The 18,984-nt window shown below is 43.4% G+C and overlaps 2 protein-coding genes across 2 annotated transcripts in view; one reads left to right on the forward strand and one right to left on the reverse strand.

The window, feature by feature from the left end:
* The window catches only part of LOC139387779 (keratin-associated protein 12-2-like), a 10,633-nt gene extending 8,765 nt beyond the window's left edge, over positions 1-1,868 (reverse strand). Inside the window, exon 1 of the mRNA XM_071134021.1 lies at positions 1,798-1,868. Coding sequence (XP_070990122.1) covers positions 1,798-1,868 — 71 coding nt within the window. The remainder of the gene's footprint in view (positions 1-1,797) is intronic.
* The window catches only part of LOC139388427 (calcium-binding protein 8-like), a 62,998-nt gene extending 52,222 nt beyond the window's left edge, over positions 1-10,776 (forward strand). Inside the window, exons 5-6 of the mRNA XM_071135082.1 lie at positions 7,254-7,404; positions 10,379-10,776. Of these exons, the coding sequence (XP_070991183.1) occupies positions 7,254-7,404; positions 10,379-10,506 (279 nt within the window). The 3' untranslated portion in view covers positions 10,507-10,776. The remainder of the gene's footprint in view (positions 1-7,253; positions 7,405-10,378) is intronic.
* Positions 10,777-18,984: the final 8,208 nt, after the last annotated feature.

The following is an 18,984-nucleotide window of genomic DNA, read 5'->3' on the forward strand; positions in this document are numbered from 1 at the left end:
GCTGATGTCAACGTTGTGAACAGAGTGCCCCATGAGGGTGGTGGGGTAATGGTATGGGCAGGCATAAGCTACAGACGTAGTACACAATTGCATTTAATCTATGGCAATTTGAATGCACAGAGATACCGTGTCAAAATCCTGAGGCCCATTGTCCTGCCATTCATCCACCACCACCACCTCATGTTTCCGCATGATAATGCACGGCCCCATGTCGCAAGGATCTGTACACAATTCCTGGAAGCAGAAAATGTCCCAGTTCTTCCATGGCCTGCACACTCACCATGTCACCCATTGAACATGTTTGGGATGCTCTGGATCGACGTGTACGACAGTGTGTTCGAGTTCCCACCCATATCCAATAACTTCACACAGCCATTGAAGAGGAGTGGGACAACATTCCACAGGCCACAATCAACAGCCTGATCAACTCTAAGTGAAGGAGATGTGTCATGCTACATGAGGCAAATGGTGGTCACACCAGATACTGACTGATTTTCTGATCCACCCCCCTAACTTTTTTTTTTAAGGTGTCTGTGAGCAACAGATGTATATCTGTATTCCCAGTCATGTGAAATCCATAGATTAGCACCTAATTAATGTATATATTTTTTGTTCAATACAGATGGCTACATCCAAGTATTGTTTGATTTGCTTGCCATCTATAGTGGTGATGACAGCAGTCTGACTGTTTTACTACAGGAAGCTTTGTGTTTTTATTGTAGTTGGAACGAAGTGTTGTGTTGTATAACAGTATTCAACAGTTACTTATAGACTGTGTAGAGTGAGTCTGTATGCTGAGTGTTTTGTTCAGACTGACCCTGCATGACCCTTGACCCCCCGACGTCACTTATTGATTGGAGATGATTGATTTCATCTTCCCTGATTATTGACCTTATCTTCATATCTCATTTAAACCGCTCACCCCTGCTAAATATGGATGTCTTATCAATCAATCACATGTATTTTATAAAGCCCTTTTTACATCAGCAGTCTCAAAGTGCTTTACAGAAACCCAGCCTAAAACCCCTCAGAGCAAAGCAATGCAGATGCAGGCTATGAGAGTCTTCTAATATATACAGCATCTTCTACCACTATGACTTGTCCTCATCGACCCTGTGGGTGTGAGGGGGTGGAATCATTCTAACCCCCTCCTTGGGATGTTTCTATTCCTGTATTATTCTAGCTGTGTGTGTGTGTGTGTGTGTGTGTGTGTGTGTGTGTGTGTGTGTGTGTGTGTGTGTGTGTGTGTGTGTGTGTGTGTGTGTGTGTGTGTGTGTGTGTGTGTGTGTGTGTGTGTGTGTGTGTGTGTGTGTGTGTGTGTGGATAATTGAGGTGTAAATCACTTAGAAAGGTGACACGTGCGCTGAGATTGGAATCAATATAACTTTTCTGTTCTTTGTCCTCCTCAACACACACACACACACACACTGTAATGATCTTCTTCATCTGAGGAACAGGAATAGGGAGGATCAGTATGCAGCAGACCAATATGCAGCGTGGTACGTGTCCATGTTAAATTTATTACAACTGAACACAAAATAACAAACGTGAAACAACGAAGATCGAAACAGTTCTGTATGGTGAAAACACAGACACAGAAAACAACTACCCACAACCCATAGGGGGAAAACAGGCTGCCTAAGTATGATAACGATTGACAGCTGCCTCTGATTGGGAACCATACCAGGTCAAACACATAGAACTATAAACACACAGAACAAAACATAGAATGCCCACCCCAACTCACGCCCTGACCAAACTAAAATAGAGACATAAAAAAGGAACCAAGGTCAGGACGTGACACACACAGAGACACGCACACACACAGAGACACACACACACAGAGACACACACACACAGAGACACATACACACACACACACACTCACACACAGAGACACCCACACACAGAGACGAGATGATGAGATCGAACCGTCTGTTATTCCAGGACACTCGGTAATGTCTTTATTCTGCTATAATACCACTGGCAGGACACTCGGTAATGTCTCCATTCTGCTATAATACCACTGGCAGGACACTCGGTAATGTCTCCATTCTGCTATAATACCACTGGCAGGACACTCGGTAATGTCGTCTTCATTCTGCTATAATACCACTGGCAGGACACTCGGTAATGTCGTCTCCATTCTGCTATAATACCACTGGCAGGACACTCGGTAATGTCGTCTCCATTCTGCTATAATACCACTGGCAGGACACTCGGTAATGTCTCCATTCTGCTATAATACCACTGGCAGGACACTCCGTAATGTCGTCTCCATTCTGCTATAATACCACTGGCAGGACACTCGGTAATGTCTCCATTCTGTTATAATACCACTGGCAGGACACTCCGTGATGTCGTCTTCATTCTGCTATAATACCACTGGCAGGACACTCCGTAATGTCGTCTCCATTCTGCTATAATACCACTGGCAGGACACTCCGTAATGTCTCCATTCTGCTATAATACCACTGGCAGGACACTCGGTAATGTCTTCATTCTGCTATAATACCACTGGCAGGACACTCGGTAATGTCTTCATTCTGCTATAATACCACTGGCAGGACACTCGGTAATGTCTTCATTCTGCTATAATACCACTGGCAGGACACTCGGTAATGTCTCCATTCTGCTATAATACCACTGGCAGGACACTCGGTAATGTCTCCATTCTGCTATAATACCACTGGCAGGACACTCGGTAATGTCTTCATTCTGCTATAATACCACTGGCAGGACACTCGGTAATGTCTCCATTCTGCTATAATACCACTGGCAGGACACTCTGTAATGTCTTCATTCTGCTATAATACCACTGGCAGGACACTCGGTAATATCTTCATTCTGCTATAATACCACTGGCAGGACACTCCGTAATGTCTCCATTCTGCTATAATACCACTGGCAGGACACTCGGTAATGTCTTCATTCTGCCATAATACCACTGGCAGGACACTCGGTAATGTCTTCATTCTGCTATAATACCACTGGCAGGACATTCTGTAATGTCTTCATTCTGCTATAATACCACTGGCAGGACACTCGGTAATGTCGTCTCCATTCTGCTATAATACCACTGGCAGGACACTCCGTAATGTCTCCATTCTGCTATAATACCACTGGCAGGACACTCGGTAATGTCTCCATTCTGCTATAATACCACTGGCAGGACACTCGGTAATGTCGTCTCCATTCTGCTATAATACCACTGGCAGGACACTCGGTAATGTCGTCTCCATTCTGCTATAATACCACTGGCAGGACACTCCTTAATGTCTCCATTCTGCTATAATACCACTGGCAGGACACTCGGTAATGTCTTCATTCTGCTATAATACCACTGGCAGGACACTCGGTAATGTCTTCATTCTGCTATAATACCACTGGCAGGACACTCTGTAATGTCTTCATTCTGCTATAATACCACTGGCAGGACACTCGGTAATGTCGTCTCCATTCTGCTATAATACCACTGGCAGGACACTCCGTAATGTCTCCATTCTGCTATAATACCACTGGCAGGACACTCGGTAATGTCGTCTCCATTCTGCTATAATACCACTGGCAGGACACTCGGTAATGTCGTCTCCATTCTGCTATAATACCACTGGCAGGACACTCGGTAATGTCTCCATTCTGCTATAATACCACTGGCAGGACACTCGGTAATGTCGTCTCCATTCTGCTATAATACCACTGGCAGGACACTCGGTAATGTCGTCTCCATTCTGCTATAATACCACTGGCAGGACACTCGGTAATGTCTCCATTCTGCTATAATACCACTGGAAGGACACTCCGTAATGTCTCCATTCTGCTATAATACCACTGGCAGGACACTCCGTAATGCAAGTGGAGGAGATATCCCATTGATTGTGTCTGCGTTCCAAATAGAACCCTTTTCAATATAAAATACACTTCTTTTGCCCATTGAGTGAATAGGGTGCAATTTGGAACACAGCCTGTGTGAGACAGGGTATTGGATAAAGTGATAACAGCAGAGAGACAGACAGGATAGAGTGATAACAGCAGAGAGACAGACAGGATAGAGTGATAACAGCAGAGATACAGACAGGATGAAGTGATAACAGCAGAGAGACAGACAGGATAGAGTGATAACAGCAGAGAGACAGACAGGATGAAGTGATAACAGCAGAGAGACAGACAGGATAGAGTGATAACAGCAGAGAGACAGACAGGATATTTGATAGAGTGATAACAGCAGAGAGACAGACAGGATAGAGTGATAACAGCAGAGAAACAGACAGGATCGAGTGATAACAGCAGAGAGACAGACAGGATCGAGTGATAACAGCAGAGAGACAGACAGGATAGAGTGATAACAGCAGAGAGACAGACAGGATCGAGTGATAACAGCAGAGAGACAGACAGGATAGAGTGATAACAGCAGAGAGACAGACAGGATAGAGTGATAACAGCAGAGAGACAGACAGGATAGAGTGATAACAGCAGAGAGACAGACAGGATAGAGTGATACCAGCAGAGAGACAGACAGGATAGAGTGATAACAGCAGAGAGACAGACAGGATAGAGTGATAACAGCAGAGAGACAGACAGGATAGAGTGATAACAGCAGAGAGACAGACAGGATAGAGTGATAACAGCAGAGAGACAGACAAGATAGAGTGATAACAGCAGAGAGACAGACAGGATAGAGTGATAACAGCAGAGAGACAGACAGGATAGAGTGATAACAGCAGAGAGACATACAGGATTGAGTGATAACAGCAGAGCGACATACAGGATAGAGTGATAACAGCAGAGAGACAGACAAGATAGAGTGATAACAGTAGAGAGACATACAGGATAGAGTGATAACAGCAGAGAGACAGACAGGATAGAGTGATAACAGCAGAGAGACAGACAGGATAGAGTGATAACAGCAGAGAGACAGACAGGATAGAGTGATAACAGCAGAGAGACAGACGGATAGAGTGATAACAGCAGAGAGACAGACAGGATAGAGTGATAACAGCAGAGAGACAGACAGGATAGAGTGATAACAGCAGAGAGACAGACAGGATAGAGTGATAACAGCAGAGAGACAGACAGGATAGAGTGATAACAGCAGAGAGACAGACAGGATAGAGTGATAACAGCAGAGAGACAGACAGGATAGAGTGATAACAGCAGAGAGACAGACAGGATATTGGATAACAGCAGAGAGACAGACAGGATATTGGATAACAGCAGAGAGACAGACAGGATAGAGTGATAACAGCAGAGAGACAGACAGGATAGAGTGATAACAGCAGAGAGACAGACAGGATAGAGTGATAACAGCAGAGAGACAGACAGGATAGAGTGATAACAGCAGAGAGACAGACAGGATAGAGTGATAACAGCAGAGAGACAGACAGGATAGAGTGATAACAGCAGAGAGACAGACAGGATAGAGTGATAACAGCAGAGAGACAGACAGGAAACAGTTTCCTTTGATCCGGCTGGCAGAATAGGACAGACTAGAATACAATAGATACACACATCCCATTAATTAATCGATCAATCAGTTAATCATTCTCTCCTAATTTGTACATTGATTTAAAACTGGCAACTGACCTGGATTTAAACCCTTCAAAAGAGCAAACCTCAGGGCAACAGTAACAAAGAAAAAACACCTGGGTAGAGAGACACCTGGGTAGAGAGACACCTGGGTAGAGAGACACCTGGGTAGAGAGACACCTGGGTAGAGAGACACCTGGGTAGAGAGACACCTGGGCCCAAATCAACCCTCAAACCCTAATATGCAGTTGTGGAGATCTGAGAGGATTGGATAGGTGTAATTGATAATGTAATAGTTCCATCTTGTTCTCTGATAGGCTAGGTCGAATTTTCACCACATCACTTTATACCAATCACATATAATTTTATAAGGCATAGGGCTTGGAGGTTTTAGGGATTGGGGAATGGGCCATGGAAGGAAATCTTAGGGCACGGACACACTGGTAGTGTTTGCGGGCCGAGAGTACTTAGCACCTCTGAACAGAGTGCCAGCCGTAACTTTTAAACCGACTGCAAACCAATTCTACAGGTAGAATAACGTGAAAATGACGTCAGTCAGACGTCCACCAGCTTGTGGTCCCTAAAACGTACGGCAACAAACGGCAGATGAACGGCAGATCAACATTTGGTGTGGTGTGTGTGTGTGTGGTCCCTTGGAGTGGGAGCCCATCCTCTCAGGTATATTCTGGCCCATCCTTCACTCCACACCTGTACCTGCTACTCTCCTCTCCATCACTCCACAGATATACCTGCTACTCTCCTCTCCATCACTCCACAGATATACCTGCTACTCTCCTCTCCATCACTCCACAGATATACCTGTTACTCTCCTCTCCATCACTCCACAGATATACCTGCTACTCTCCTCTCCATCACTCCACAGATATACCTGCTACTCTCCTCTCCATCACTCCACAGGTGTACCTGTTACTCTCCTCTCCATCACTCCACAGATATACCTGCCACTCTCCTCTCATCACTCCACAGATATACCTGCTACTCTCCTCTCCATCACTCCACAGATATACCTGTTACTCTCCTCTCCATCACTCCACAGATATACCTGCCACTCTCCTCTCCATCACTCCACAGATATACCTGCTACTCTCCTCTCCATCACTCCACAGGTGTACCTGCTACTCTCCTCTCCATCACTCCACAGATATACCTGCTACTCTCCTCTCCATCACTCCACAGATATACCTGCTACTCTCCTCTCCATCACTCCACAGATATACCTGCTACTCTCCTCTCCATCACTCCACAGGTGTACCTGTTACTCTCCTCTCCATCACTCCACAGATATACCTGTTACTCTCACCTCCATCACTCCACATATATACCTGTTACTCTCTCTCTCTCCTACTCCCTGTCTTTCTTTCTATCTCTCTCCTTTTTTCCCTCTCCCGTATTAGGAAGGGAGGGAGGTAGGGTGGGAGGGAGGGTGGGTGGGAGGGGCAGATGCAGAGTAGAACACTCCAAAAAGTAAAATGAATTATACATTTAGAAATGAAAACCTCAGACTGACTTTTGATTGGAATGAGACTTGCTCCGCTCAGAGCGTCATAAATCACTTTCACACACACACGCCCGCACACTAGCACACACACACAAATACACACACACATATACACAAACACACACACACACACACACAAATGAGAAGGGGAAAAAAATGATATAATTTGACCTTGGTGTGTGTCTGTGTGCGTGTCCTGCCCCTGCAGTTTGACATACAGCAGATGTCCCTGGACGAGCTGAAGCAGGTTCTGTTTCACGCATTCCGAGACCACCTGACGATGAAGGACATCGAGAACATCATCATCAACGAAGAGGAGAGCCTCAACGAGACAGGAAACTGCCCCGAGTACGAGGGAGGTGAGAGAGGGAGTCGGGGGGGTGACAGAGAGCAGGGTAGAGAGAGAGGTGGAGAGAGAGAGAGAGACACACAGAGAGAGATAATACTAAAAGAGAGAGATGGTAGAGAAAGAAATGGAGAGAGAAGAGAGAGAGACAAAGAGTTTAGTATTTAGTATTTTATTGGGATCCCTGATTAGCCACTACTCTTCCTGGGGTCCAAACAGGAAACAAAACAACAAATAAAATACATAATATACATAATACTACATAATATACATATATACATAATACTGCATAATATGCATAATACTACATAATATAAATAACATACATAATATACAGTGAGGCAAAACAGCATTTGGTCAGCCACCAATTGTGCAAGTTCTCCCACTTAAAAAGATGAGAGAGGCCTGTAATTTTCATCATAGGTACACTTCAACTATGACAGACAAAAAAAAATCAGAAAATGAATTTATTCGCAAATTATGGTGGAAAATAAGTATGCAAGATATATTAAAATGTTTGTGTCTGTTCACAATCCCTGTTGTGTTGTAAGGTGTTCTTGATCAGTTTTTTTAGCTGGATGTATTGCTATCTTTGAGTTACCTGGGGTGGTAGAGAGTTCCATGTAGTCATGGCTCTGTGTGTTTCTCAGCCTCTTTTCTGGACCTGGGGACTGTGAAGAGACCTCTGATTGCATGTCTTGTGTTGAACAGATCAGTGTCCGAACTGTGGGTCAACTGTTTGAACAGACAGTTCTGTACCTTCAACACATCAATACCTCGCACAAAGACCAATGGTGATACAGTCAATCTCTCCTCAACTTTGAGCCGGGAGAGATTGACATGCATGTTAATGTTTACGAAGTTGCTGACATTCGCCCTCCGAGTACATCTAAGTGCAATACGTGCTGCTCTGTTCAGGACCAACTGACACACAGGCTTTATTCAAGGTCAATGGAAGGTCATTAGTAAAAACAGAAAACAATAATGGTCCTAGCCAGCTGCCTTGCGGTACACCACACTCACCAAATTTGCATTAGTTAAGCTTCCATTAAAGAAAACCCTCTGTGTTCTATTACATAGGTAACTCTCAGAGAGAAAGAAGAGGAAGTAAGGAGAGTGAGAGATGATGAAAGAAGGAAGGAGAGAATTGTGTGGATTGTCTGCCACGGCCAGACAAAGTTTGAGGAGAGAGAGAGAGAGAGAGAGAGAGAGAGAGAGAGAGAGAGAGAGAGAGAGAGAGAGAGAGAGAGAGAGAGAGAGAGAGAGAGAGAGAGAGAGAGAGAGAGAGAGAGAGAGAGAGAGAGAGAGAGAGAGAGAGAGAGAGAGAGATAGGGCCAGTAACCGAAAGGTTGCTGGTTCAAATCCCTGATCCAACTAGGTAAGAAATCTGCCGATGTGCCCTTGAATAAGGAATTTAACTGTAGTTCGTCTTGTCACTCTGGATAGGATAAATGGTTGAAATGTAGAGAGCGAGATGAAGGGATTCCAGTGAAGGAGGGTCTGGGAGAGAAGATAATGGAAGAGAAACAGGAGTGGAGTGAAGAGGGGAAGGGAGAGAGAGAAGAAACCAAAAGTGAAATTGGAAGCTAAACCAAAGGTTATCTTCCTCTCCTTCTGCCCTCTCCCTCAATCCTTCCTATCTCTCTCTCTCTCCCTTCCTCTCATGTTTCTATCCTCCTACCCTTTCTTCTTCCTTCTCTTTCTCCGACCCTGTGGGAATTCAGTCTGTCCGACTCCATTAGACACATCTGTGTGTGTCTGGGTTACTGTCTCTGTGTGTCTGGGCTACTCCAGGCTGATGTCTGTGCTGCTCTAGGCTAGTGTCTGTGCTGCTCCAGGCTGATGTCTGGGCTACTCCAGGCTGATGTCTGTGCTGCTCTAGGCTAGTGTCTGTGCTGCTCCAGGCTGATGTCTGGGCTGCTCCAGGCTGATGTCTGTGCTGCTCTAGGCTAGTGTCTGTGCTGCTCCAGGCTGATGTCTGGGCTGCTCCAGGCTGATGTCTGGGCTGCTCCAGGCTGATGTCTGTGCTGCTCTAGGCTAGTGTCTGTGCTGCTCCAGGCTGATGTCTGGGCTGCTCCAGGCTGTTGCCTGGGCTCCTCCAGGCTGTTGCCTGGGCTCCTCCAGGCTAGTGTCTGGTTTCCTCCAGGCTGGTGTCTGTGCTGCTCCAGGCTGATGTCTGGGCTCCTCCAGGCTGGTGTCTGTGCTGCTCCAGGCTGTTGCCTGGGCTCCTCCAGGCTGGTGTCTGGTTTCCTCCCGGCTGGTGTCTGTGCTGCTCCAGGCTGATGTCTGTGTTTTTGGTGATGTTTGTGATGTTAACAAATGTAGACAAAGGGACTACCTATTGTTCATGTTTTCAGTTACACGGCTCTTTTTTCCCAAAGAAAAAGTCTCTGGAAAAGGAAAGCGGAGAGCAGACTTCATCTGCTCTAGTCTTTGGTTTTCAGTTACGTTTTCTCTGGGGGGACTCAGTGCAGAAAGTGTATTTGACCAGTTTGTGATGTTACCAGCATGGGGAATGGGAGGGGAGGCATAATATGAGATTATCATAATTTGATGTAATAAGTGACTTAAGTTATACTTCTATTTTTCTCCTCTCCTCTTCCCCTCCACTTCTTCCCTCTTCCCCTCCTCTTCTCTCCTCTTCTCCTCCTCTTCTCTCCTCTTCCCCTCCTCTTCTCTCCTCTTCCCCTCCTCTTCTCTCCTCTTCCCCTCCTCTTCTCTCCTCTTCCCCTCCTCTTCTCTCCTCTTCCCCTCCTCTTCTCTCCTCTTCCCCTCCTCTTCTCTCCTCTTCCCCTCCTCATCCCCTCCTTTTCTCTCCTCTTCCCCTCCTCTTCTCTCATCTTCCCCTCCTCTTCTCTCCTCTTCCTCTCCTCTTCTCTCCTCTTCCCATCCTCTTCTCTCCTCTTCCCCTCCTCTTCCCTCCTCTTCCCCTCCTCTTCTCTCCTCTTCCCCTCCTCTTCTCTCCTCTCATCTCTTCTCTTATTCAGTCCATCCTAAGAAGAAGAACAGACAGACATGTGTGAGGAAGAGCCTGATCTGCGCCTTTGCCATGGCCTTCATCATCAGCGTCATGCTCATCGCGGCCAATCAGATGCTGCGGAACGGCATGGAGTAAGCCAATCACACTGTGAGCCTGGGGAGTGGGCCTTACAGTTAAATGACCTCACTTCCTCTCTCTGCAGCAAAAACAGGAAGACAGACCAGCCAGAACCCAAACACCTCTGTGAAGGACAATTATCTGTTATTTTAATGACGTTTGTTTTGATTTATATCATGAACAGTAAACAGACAAGAGAGTGCAAGTACTGAAGGACGCACACGGAAAATGTCATTTTCAGTGGAAAAAAAGACAAATCAAATCAAAAACACTAAGAGGACTTGATGAACAGACTGGACATGATACAAAGCAATCTTTTATATTTTGTGGGCATAAAGGGATTCCTTTCATTTCTGTATCAGAGAAGGCCACCCCTTTAAGAATGATTTTCTAACCACCCCTTTAAAATAAATGTTTTTTTTTAACTTCCTATTTAAAAGATCAATTGTCTAATCAAAAGCAATCTATTGAACATGCATCAGGTGCTTTGAGCCATTCCTAATTTTTAACTGAACTTTTGGTTCTGGGTTTACTTCAGGGGGGAAACATTACCTGACAAGCGCTCCTGCTGTTTAATGTTTTAAACTGTATCTAAACGTGTTAATCTGTTATTTTTTATTATTATTCTACTATCTTATATTTACATGTTATAGTCACTCACCTGTGGACATTATACCAATGTATGTTTACACTGTAACAGAGATGGTTCGCGACTTGAGGACAAACTCGTGTTAGCTCCCAGAACAAACCCCTAGGCTTTAGCTCAGCTGACTTCCATAGTCTTAAATCACATAGGCATCATTCTACACCTGACATTCCCTCCCTGACAATGTTGCTACAGTATAGTCGACTGTCTGTCTGTCTCTATGTCTGTCTGTATGCACTGCATGTGACTCAGTGGATATTTAAAGGCACTGTAGGTATGTACAGTATTTACCGTATGTCGTGTCACTCTACGTGTCCATAGGGCGGTGTTCTGTGTCAACTGTCCCCAAAGGCTTGGAACATGAACCACCTGGCCTTCTTGGTCCATGAATAATAAGGTTGTGGTCATGTAAAATTGCTTTTCATTCCAGAAAGTTGTTGTTTTCCCCCCTCAGCCCACGTTCACTCGCCTTCACAGATCTGACAGGACTGACTGGATGGATGGATGCAACATGGTGGAATCTCCACCTCATGTCCAATCTGACTGGATTGATGGATGAAACATGGTGGAATCTCCACCTCATGTCCAATCTGACTGGATGGATGAATGAAACATGTCCAATCTGACTGGATTGATGGATGCAACATGGTGGAATCTCCACCTCATGTCCAATCTGACTGGATGGATGAATGAAACATGGTGGAATCTCCACCTCATGTCCAATCTGACTGGATTGATGGATGCAACATGGTGGAATCTCCACCTCATGTCCAATCTGACTGGATTGATGGATGAAACATGGTGGAATCTCCACCTCATGTCCAATCTGACTGGATGGATGAATGAAACATGGTGGAATCTCCACCTCATGTCCAATCTGACTGGATTGATGGATGCAACATGGTGGAATCTCCACCTCATGTCCAATCTGACTGGATGGATGAATGAAACATGGTGGAATCTCCACCTCATGTCCAATCTGACTGGATTGATGGATGCAACATGGTGGAATCTCCACCTCATGTCCAATCTGACTGGATGGATGGATGCAACATGGTGGAATCTCCACCTCATGTCCAATCTGACTGGATTGATGGATGAAACATGGTGGAATCTCCACCTCATGTCCAATCTGACTGGATTGATGGATGCAACATGGTGGAATCTCCACCTCATGTCCAATCTGACTGGATTGATGGATGAAACATGGTGGAATCTCCACCTCATGTCCAATCTGACTGGATTGATGGATGAAACATGGTGGAATCTCCACCTCATGTCCAATCTGACTGGATTGATGGATGAAACATGGTGGAATCTCCACCTCATGTCCAATCTGACTGGATGGATGGATGCAACATGGTGGAATCTCCACCTCATGTCCAATCTGACTGGATTGATGGATGCAACATGGTGGAATCTCCACCTCATGTCCAATCTGACTGGATGGATGAATGAAACATATCCAATCTGACTGGATTGATGGATGCAACATGGTGGAATCTCCACCTCATGTCCAATCTGACTGGATGGATGAATGAAACATATCCAATCTGACTGGATGGATGAATGAAACATGTCCAATCTGACTGGATGGATGAATGAAACATATCCAATCTGACTGGATGGATGAATGAAACATGGTGGAAAGCCCACCTCCTATCCAATCTGACTCAATCTGACTGGATGGATGAAAGCAACATGGTGGAATCTCCAGCATTTATCCAATCTGAAGGCTGGTTTTCTTGGCACCTACTGTACCAGGGCCCATATTCACAAAGCATCTCAGAGTATGACGGCTGTTCGAGGATCAGTTTTCCCTTTTAAATCATAATCATTAGGATTATATAGACAGGGAGGGGGTGCTGATCCTAGACTGAATACGGGCCCAGTCAGATGTCTTAGATCTGTGAGACGGACTAGGGGAGTGAACGGCAGAGGAAGAGAAGCAACCTTTTATGATGAACTGCACACTCAGACCAGGACAGATCAAATATTTATACTAAAATATATATTCCATTACCTCTACATCAATATGCATGTAGCTGCTATTTTAGTATTCATTTTATTTGGAGGATGAAGGTTAAAATCAATTCAACCTTTCCTATGGCCTTGATTTTAAATGTGTGTACTGTGTGTATGAACTACTGTCACATTTTACTTTCAGATTTATACTGAATTCTCTATTTATTCCAGCTATTAATCAAATCAGAATGCAGAGGGGAATATTTGGTCATAAATATGCAAATACAAGGTCACATGGCCATAATCACCACCGAGCTGTTTCATCTCTTTTACACTGCTTGTCATAGGACTGCATGACTCACTGAGGCCTGGGGACACATGTATCAAGCGTCTCTGAGTAGGAGAGGCTGATCTATGGGCAGGATGGAGCTAATCAGTACTGCTACTCTGAAATACATACTGTTCTTCACACAGTAACGTGTTCAAGTCAAAGTATATTCGTTTGCAGAGGTCTTTTCATTGTTGAAATGTTTTCACTCTCAATACCACATGTTTAGGCTACTATAATATATAGATATTTTTGGCCATGTAGAGTAGTTCTTCACACTCAAAGTCATCTTGCTGTCTCAGATATCTAAATATATTTATATGTGATTGCAGAGGAACATTCTGGCCCATTGGTACATTAGTCTATGATTGTTATAAGCCATTATGGTCCCTGACACCAGCATCTAATCGTAATGTGTATGTATATTAGTCATAGTTTTAATATTGTAAATGTTTCTGTCATATATTTTTCAACCTGGTAAAGGGGATGTACTTGGGCTAAGAGAGAGCGTCTATAACCAGCACTGGTGGTTTGGAGACCTGTGGTTTTGCGATCAATGGAGGCTGGTGGGAGGAGCTATAGAAGGACAGGCTTATTTTAATGTCTGGAATGGAATAAATGGAACAGAGTCAAACATTTGGTTTGCATGTGTTCGATACCGTTACATTTATTCCATTCAAGCCTTTACAATGAGCCCATCCTCCTACAGCTCCTCCCACCAGCCTCCATTGTTTGAGATGATATAAATGTCAAAAAATATGTTTATGTATTTATTGCACAGAGAGAAATCTAAAAAGAAAGAAAAACAGCAATATTAATGATGGTAACATACAAATAAAGATATGTAGTCTGTATAAACATAATCAACCTGTGGTTATGCAATAAAATCTTTTTTATATATATAGAAACAAAAAAAAACAGTTCTGTTTTTCCAGGGAATGAATAGACCACTTCCCAATAGTCATGTTTTACTTGTATACCTTTCATAACTTGGCCACTGTGTGGCAGCAGAGGGCTGCATCTGACAGAGCTCTAGATAAATTAACCATTATACTGTACCTGTTTTAAGCCGCGTTTACACGTTGCACTAACATGTGAGTTTAGTGATCTGATAAATATGATTCAATTACTATCTAATCAAAGTTTGCGAAGTCTACATGTTGTATTAAAATAGCTGTGTTTACACAGCCAAACCAATTCAGATCTTTTTTTGACTAATTGGTATTTTGACCAATCAGATCTGAAAAAGATCTGATGTGATTGGGCAAAAGACCAATTAGTGGAAAAAACATCAGAACTGGGCTGCTGTGTAAAAGTAGTTTGCAATTGATTTGACAGATATTCTTTCAAAATAATATGAATTTATGTATTTTAAGAAAATTACTAATGACATAAATCAATGGTGCTACCTATCAATGATTTAAGAGGCCGGCAAAATTATTATTTAAATTGTTTGAACATCCAGATCTATTTACACTTGCTTGATATCCAGACACAAAGTGTTCCTGACTACCTTTGGATGAGGTCAGGAAGATCTGTTCACAATCAGATCACAATGCATCTTGGTATCGTCGACACCTGTCTTCAAATGTGGGCACTAGCAGAATGTGGACACAATCAGGACAAAGGGCACCAGGTATAAACAGGGCTTAAGTGTTGTGTGGAAAGGCTATGTTAGGACAGAAGCTCACTCCTACCAGCTGTCATCTGGGCATTCTTCAGAAAGTATTCAGACCTCTTGACTTATTCCACATTTTGTTACGTTACAGCCTTATTCTAAAATTGATTACATTGTTTGTTTTTTCCTCATCAATTTACACACGATATCCCATAATGACAAAGCAAAAAATAGGTTTTTATTATAGAATTTTTTGCAAATGTATTAAAAATGAAAAACCTGAAATATTATATTTACATAAGTATTCAGACCCTTTAGTCAGTACTTTGTTGAAGCACATTGAAGCCACTCCTGCATTGTCTTGGCTGTGTGCGTAGGGGTGTTGTCCTGCTGGAAGGTGAATATTCGCCACAGTCTGATGTCCTGAGCTCTCTGGAGCAGGTTTTCATCAAGGATCTCTCTGTACTTTACTCCGTTCATCTTTCCCTTTGATCCTGACTAGTCTCCCAGTCTCTTCCGCTGAAAAACATCCCCACAGCATTATGCTACCACCACCATGCTTCACCGTAGGGATGGTGCCAGGTTTCCTCCAGACGTGACACTTGGCATTATTTTATTTATTAGATTATTTTTTTAATTTCACCTTTATTGAACCAGGTAGGCTAGTTGAGAACAAGTTCATATTTTCAACTGCGACCTGGTCAAGATAAAGCAAAGCAGTTCGACACATACAACAACACAGAGTTACACATGGAATAAACAAACATACAATCAATAATACAGGAGAAAAAAGTCTATATACAGCATGTGCAAATGAGGTAAGATAAGAGAGGTAAGGCAATAAATAGGCCATGATGACGAAGTAATTACAATTTAGAAATTAAACACTGGAATGGTAGAATGTGCAGAAGATGAAGGTGCAAGTTGCGGTGTCTGGTTTCCTCCAGAGGTGGCGCTTGGCATTCAGAAATAGAATTCATTCTTGGTTTCATCAGGCCAGAGAATCTTGTCCTCTCCTTTTGGCAAACTCCAAGCGGGCTGTCATGTTCCTTTTACTGAGGAGTGGCTTCGGTCTGGCCACTCTATCATAAAGGCCTGATTGGGGGAGTGCTGCAGGGATGATTGTCCTTCTGGAAGGTTATCCCATCTCCACAGAGGAACTCTGGAGCTCCATCAGAATGATGGAGGCCCCTGTGTTCTTGGGGACCTTCAATGCTGCAGATATTTTTTGGTACCCTCCCGACGATCTGTGCCTCGGCACAATCCTGTCTCTGAGAATTCCTTCGACCTCATGGTGTGGTTTTTGCTCTAAGATGCACTGTCAACTGTTGGACCTTTATATAGACGTGTGTGGATCGCGTCCAATCAATTGAATTTACCACAGGTTGACTCCAATCAAGTTATAGAAACATCTCAAAGATAATCAATGGAAACAGGATGCACCTGAGGTCAATTTCGAGTTTCATAGCAAAGGGTCTGAATACTTATGTAAATAAGGTATTTATATATATTTATTTAGAAACCTGTTTTCACTCATTTACTTCTTTAAAAAAAATTATCTGATATGGCTGACTTGTGGTTTCTACTGACTATTGAGATGTACAAACTATGGCATAAGGGGACGACAAGTGGATAAGAGGCCATCTGTAATTTGGATTAAGACATTAATGAGCGAGCTAGGAAGGTGGTAGTCAATATAACTACAGTGCCTTGCGAAAGTATTCGGCCCCCTTGAACTTTGCGACCTTTTGACACATTTCAGGCTTCAAACATAAAGATATAAAACTGTATTTTTTTGTGAAGAATCAACAACAAGTGGGACACAATCATGAAGTGGAACGACATTTATTGGATATTTCAAACTTTTTTAACAAATCAAAAACTGAAAAATTGGGCGTGCAAAATGATTCAGCCCCTTTACTTTCAGTGCAGCAAACTCTCTCCAGAAGTTCAGTGAGGATCTCTGAATGATCCAATGTTGACCTAAATGACTAATGATGATAAATACAATCCACCTGTGTGTAATCAAGTCTCCGTATAAATGCACCTGCACTGTGATAGTCTCAGAGGTCCGTTAAAAGCGCAGAGACCATCATGAAGAACAAGGAACACACCAGGCAGGTCCGAGATACTGTTGTGAAGAAGTTTAAAGCCGGATTTGGATAAAAAAAATATTTCCCAAGCTTTAAACATCCCAAGGAGCACTGTGCAAGCGATAATATTGAAATGGAAGGAGTATCAGACACTACAAATCTACCAAGACCTGGCCGTCCCTCTAAACTTTCAGCTCATACAAGGAGAAGACTGATCAGAGATGCAGCCAAGAGGCCCATGATCACTCTGTATGAACTGCAGAGATCTACAGCTGAGGTGGGTGACTCTGTCCATAGGACAACAATCAGTCGTATATTGCACAAATCTGGCCTTTATGGAAGAGTGGCAAGAAGAAAGCCATTTCTTAAAGATATCCATAAAAAGTGTTGTTTAAAGTTTGCCACAAGCCACCTGGGAGACACACCAAACATGTGGAAGAAGGTGCTCTGGTCAGATGAAACCAAAATTGAACTTTTTGGCAACAATGCAAAACGTTATGTTTGGCGTAAAAGCAACACAGCTGAACACACCATCCCCACTGTCAAACATGGTGGTGGCAGCATCATGGTTTGGGCCTGCTTTTCTTCAGCAGGGACAGGGAAGATGGTTAAAATTGATGGGAAGATGGATGGAGCCAAATACAGGACCATTCTGGAAGATAACCTGATGGAGTCTGCAAAAGACCTGAGACTGGGATGGAGATTTGTCTTCCAACAAGACAATGATCCAAAACACAAAGCAAAATCTACAATGGAATGGTTCAAAAATAAACATATCCAGGTGTTAGAATGGCCAAGTCAAAGTCCAGACCTGAATCCAATCGAGAATCTGTGGAAAGAACTGAAAACTGCTGTTCACAAATGCTCTCCATCCAACCTCACTGAGCTCGAGCTGTTTTGCAAGGAGGAATGGGAAAAAATGTCAGTCTCTCGATGTGCAAAACTGATAGAGACATACCCCAAGCGACTTACAGCTGTAATCGCAGCAAAAGGTGGCGCTACAAAGTATTAACTTAAGGGGGCTGAATAATTTTGCACGCCCAATTTTTCTGTTTTTGATTTGTTAAAAAAGTTTGAAATATCCAATAAATGTCGTTTCACTTCATGATTGTGTCCCACTTGTTGTTGATTCTTCACAAAAAAATACAGTTTTATATCTTTATGTTTGAAGCCTGAAATGTGGCAAAAGGTCGCAAAGTTCAAGGGGGCCGAATACTTTCGCAAGGCACTGTATACACAACCGTTCAAAAGTTTGGGGTCACATAGAAATGTCCTTGTTTTTAAAAGGAAAGCACTGTGTTTGTCCATTAAAATAACATCAAATTGATCAGAAATACAGTGTAGACATTGTTAATGTTGTAAATGACTATTGTAGCTGGAAACAGATTTTTTTTATGGAATATCGACATAAGCGTAGAGGCCCATCATCAGCAACCATCACTCCTGTGTGCCAATGGTGTTAGCTAATCAAAGTTTATCATTTTAAAAGGCTGATTCATGAAGATTCACGAAGCAAAACACCAGTCTCAACGTCACCAGTGAAGAGGCGACTCCAGGATGCGGCCTTCTAGGCAGAATTCCCCTGTCCAGTTTCTGTGTTCTTTTGCCCATTTTAATATTTTCTTTTTATTGGCCAGTCTGAAATATGGCTTTTTCTTTGCAACTCTGCCAAGAATGACCAGCATCCCGGAGTCGCCTCTTCACTGTTGACGTTGAGACGGGTGTTTTGCGGGTACTATTTAATGAAGCTGCCAGTTGAGGACTTGTGACACATCTGCTTCTCAAACTAGACACTCTAATGTACTTGTCCTCTTGCTCAGTTGTGCACCGGGGCCTCCCACTCCTC

This window comes from Oncorhynchus clarkii, chromosome 29, assembly GCF_045791955.1.
Source record: "Oncorhynchus clarkii lewisi isolate Uvic-CL-2024 chromosome 29, UVic_Ocla_1.0, whole genome shotgun sequence".
Lineage (NCBI taxonomy): Eukaryota > Metazoa > Chordata > Actinopteri > Salmoniformes > Salmonidae > Oncorhynchus > Oncorhynchus clarkii.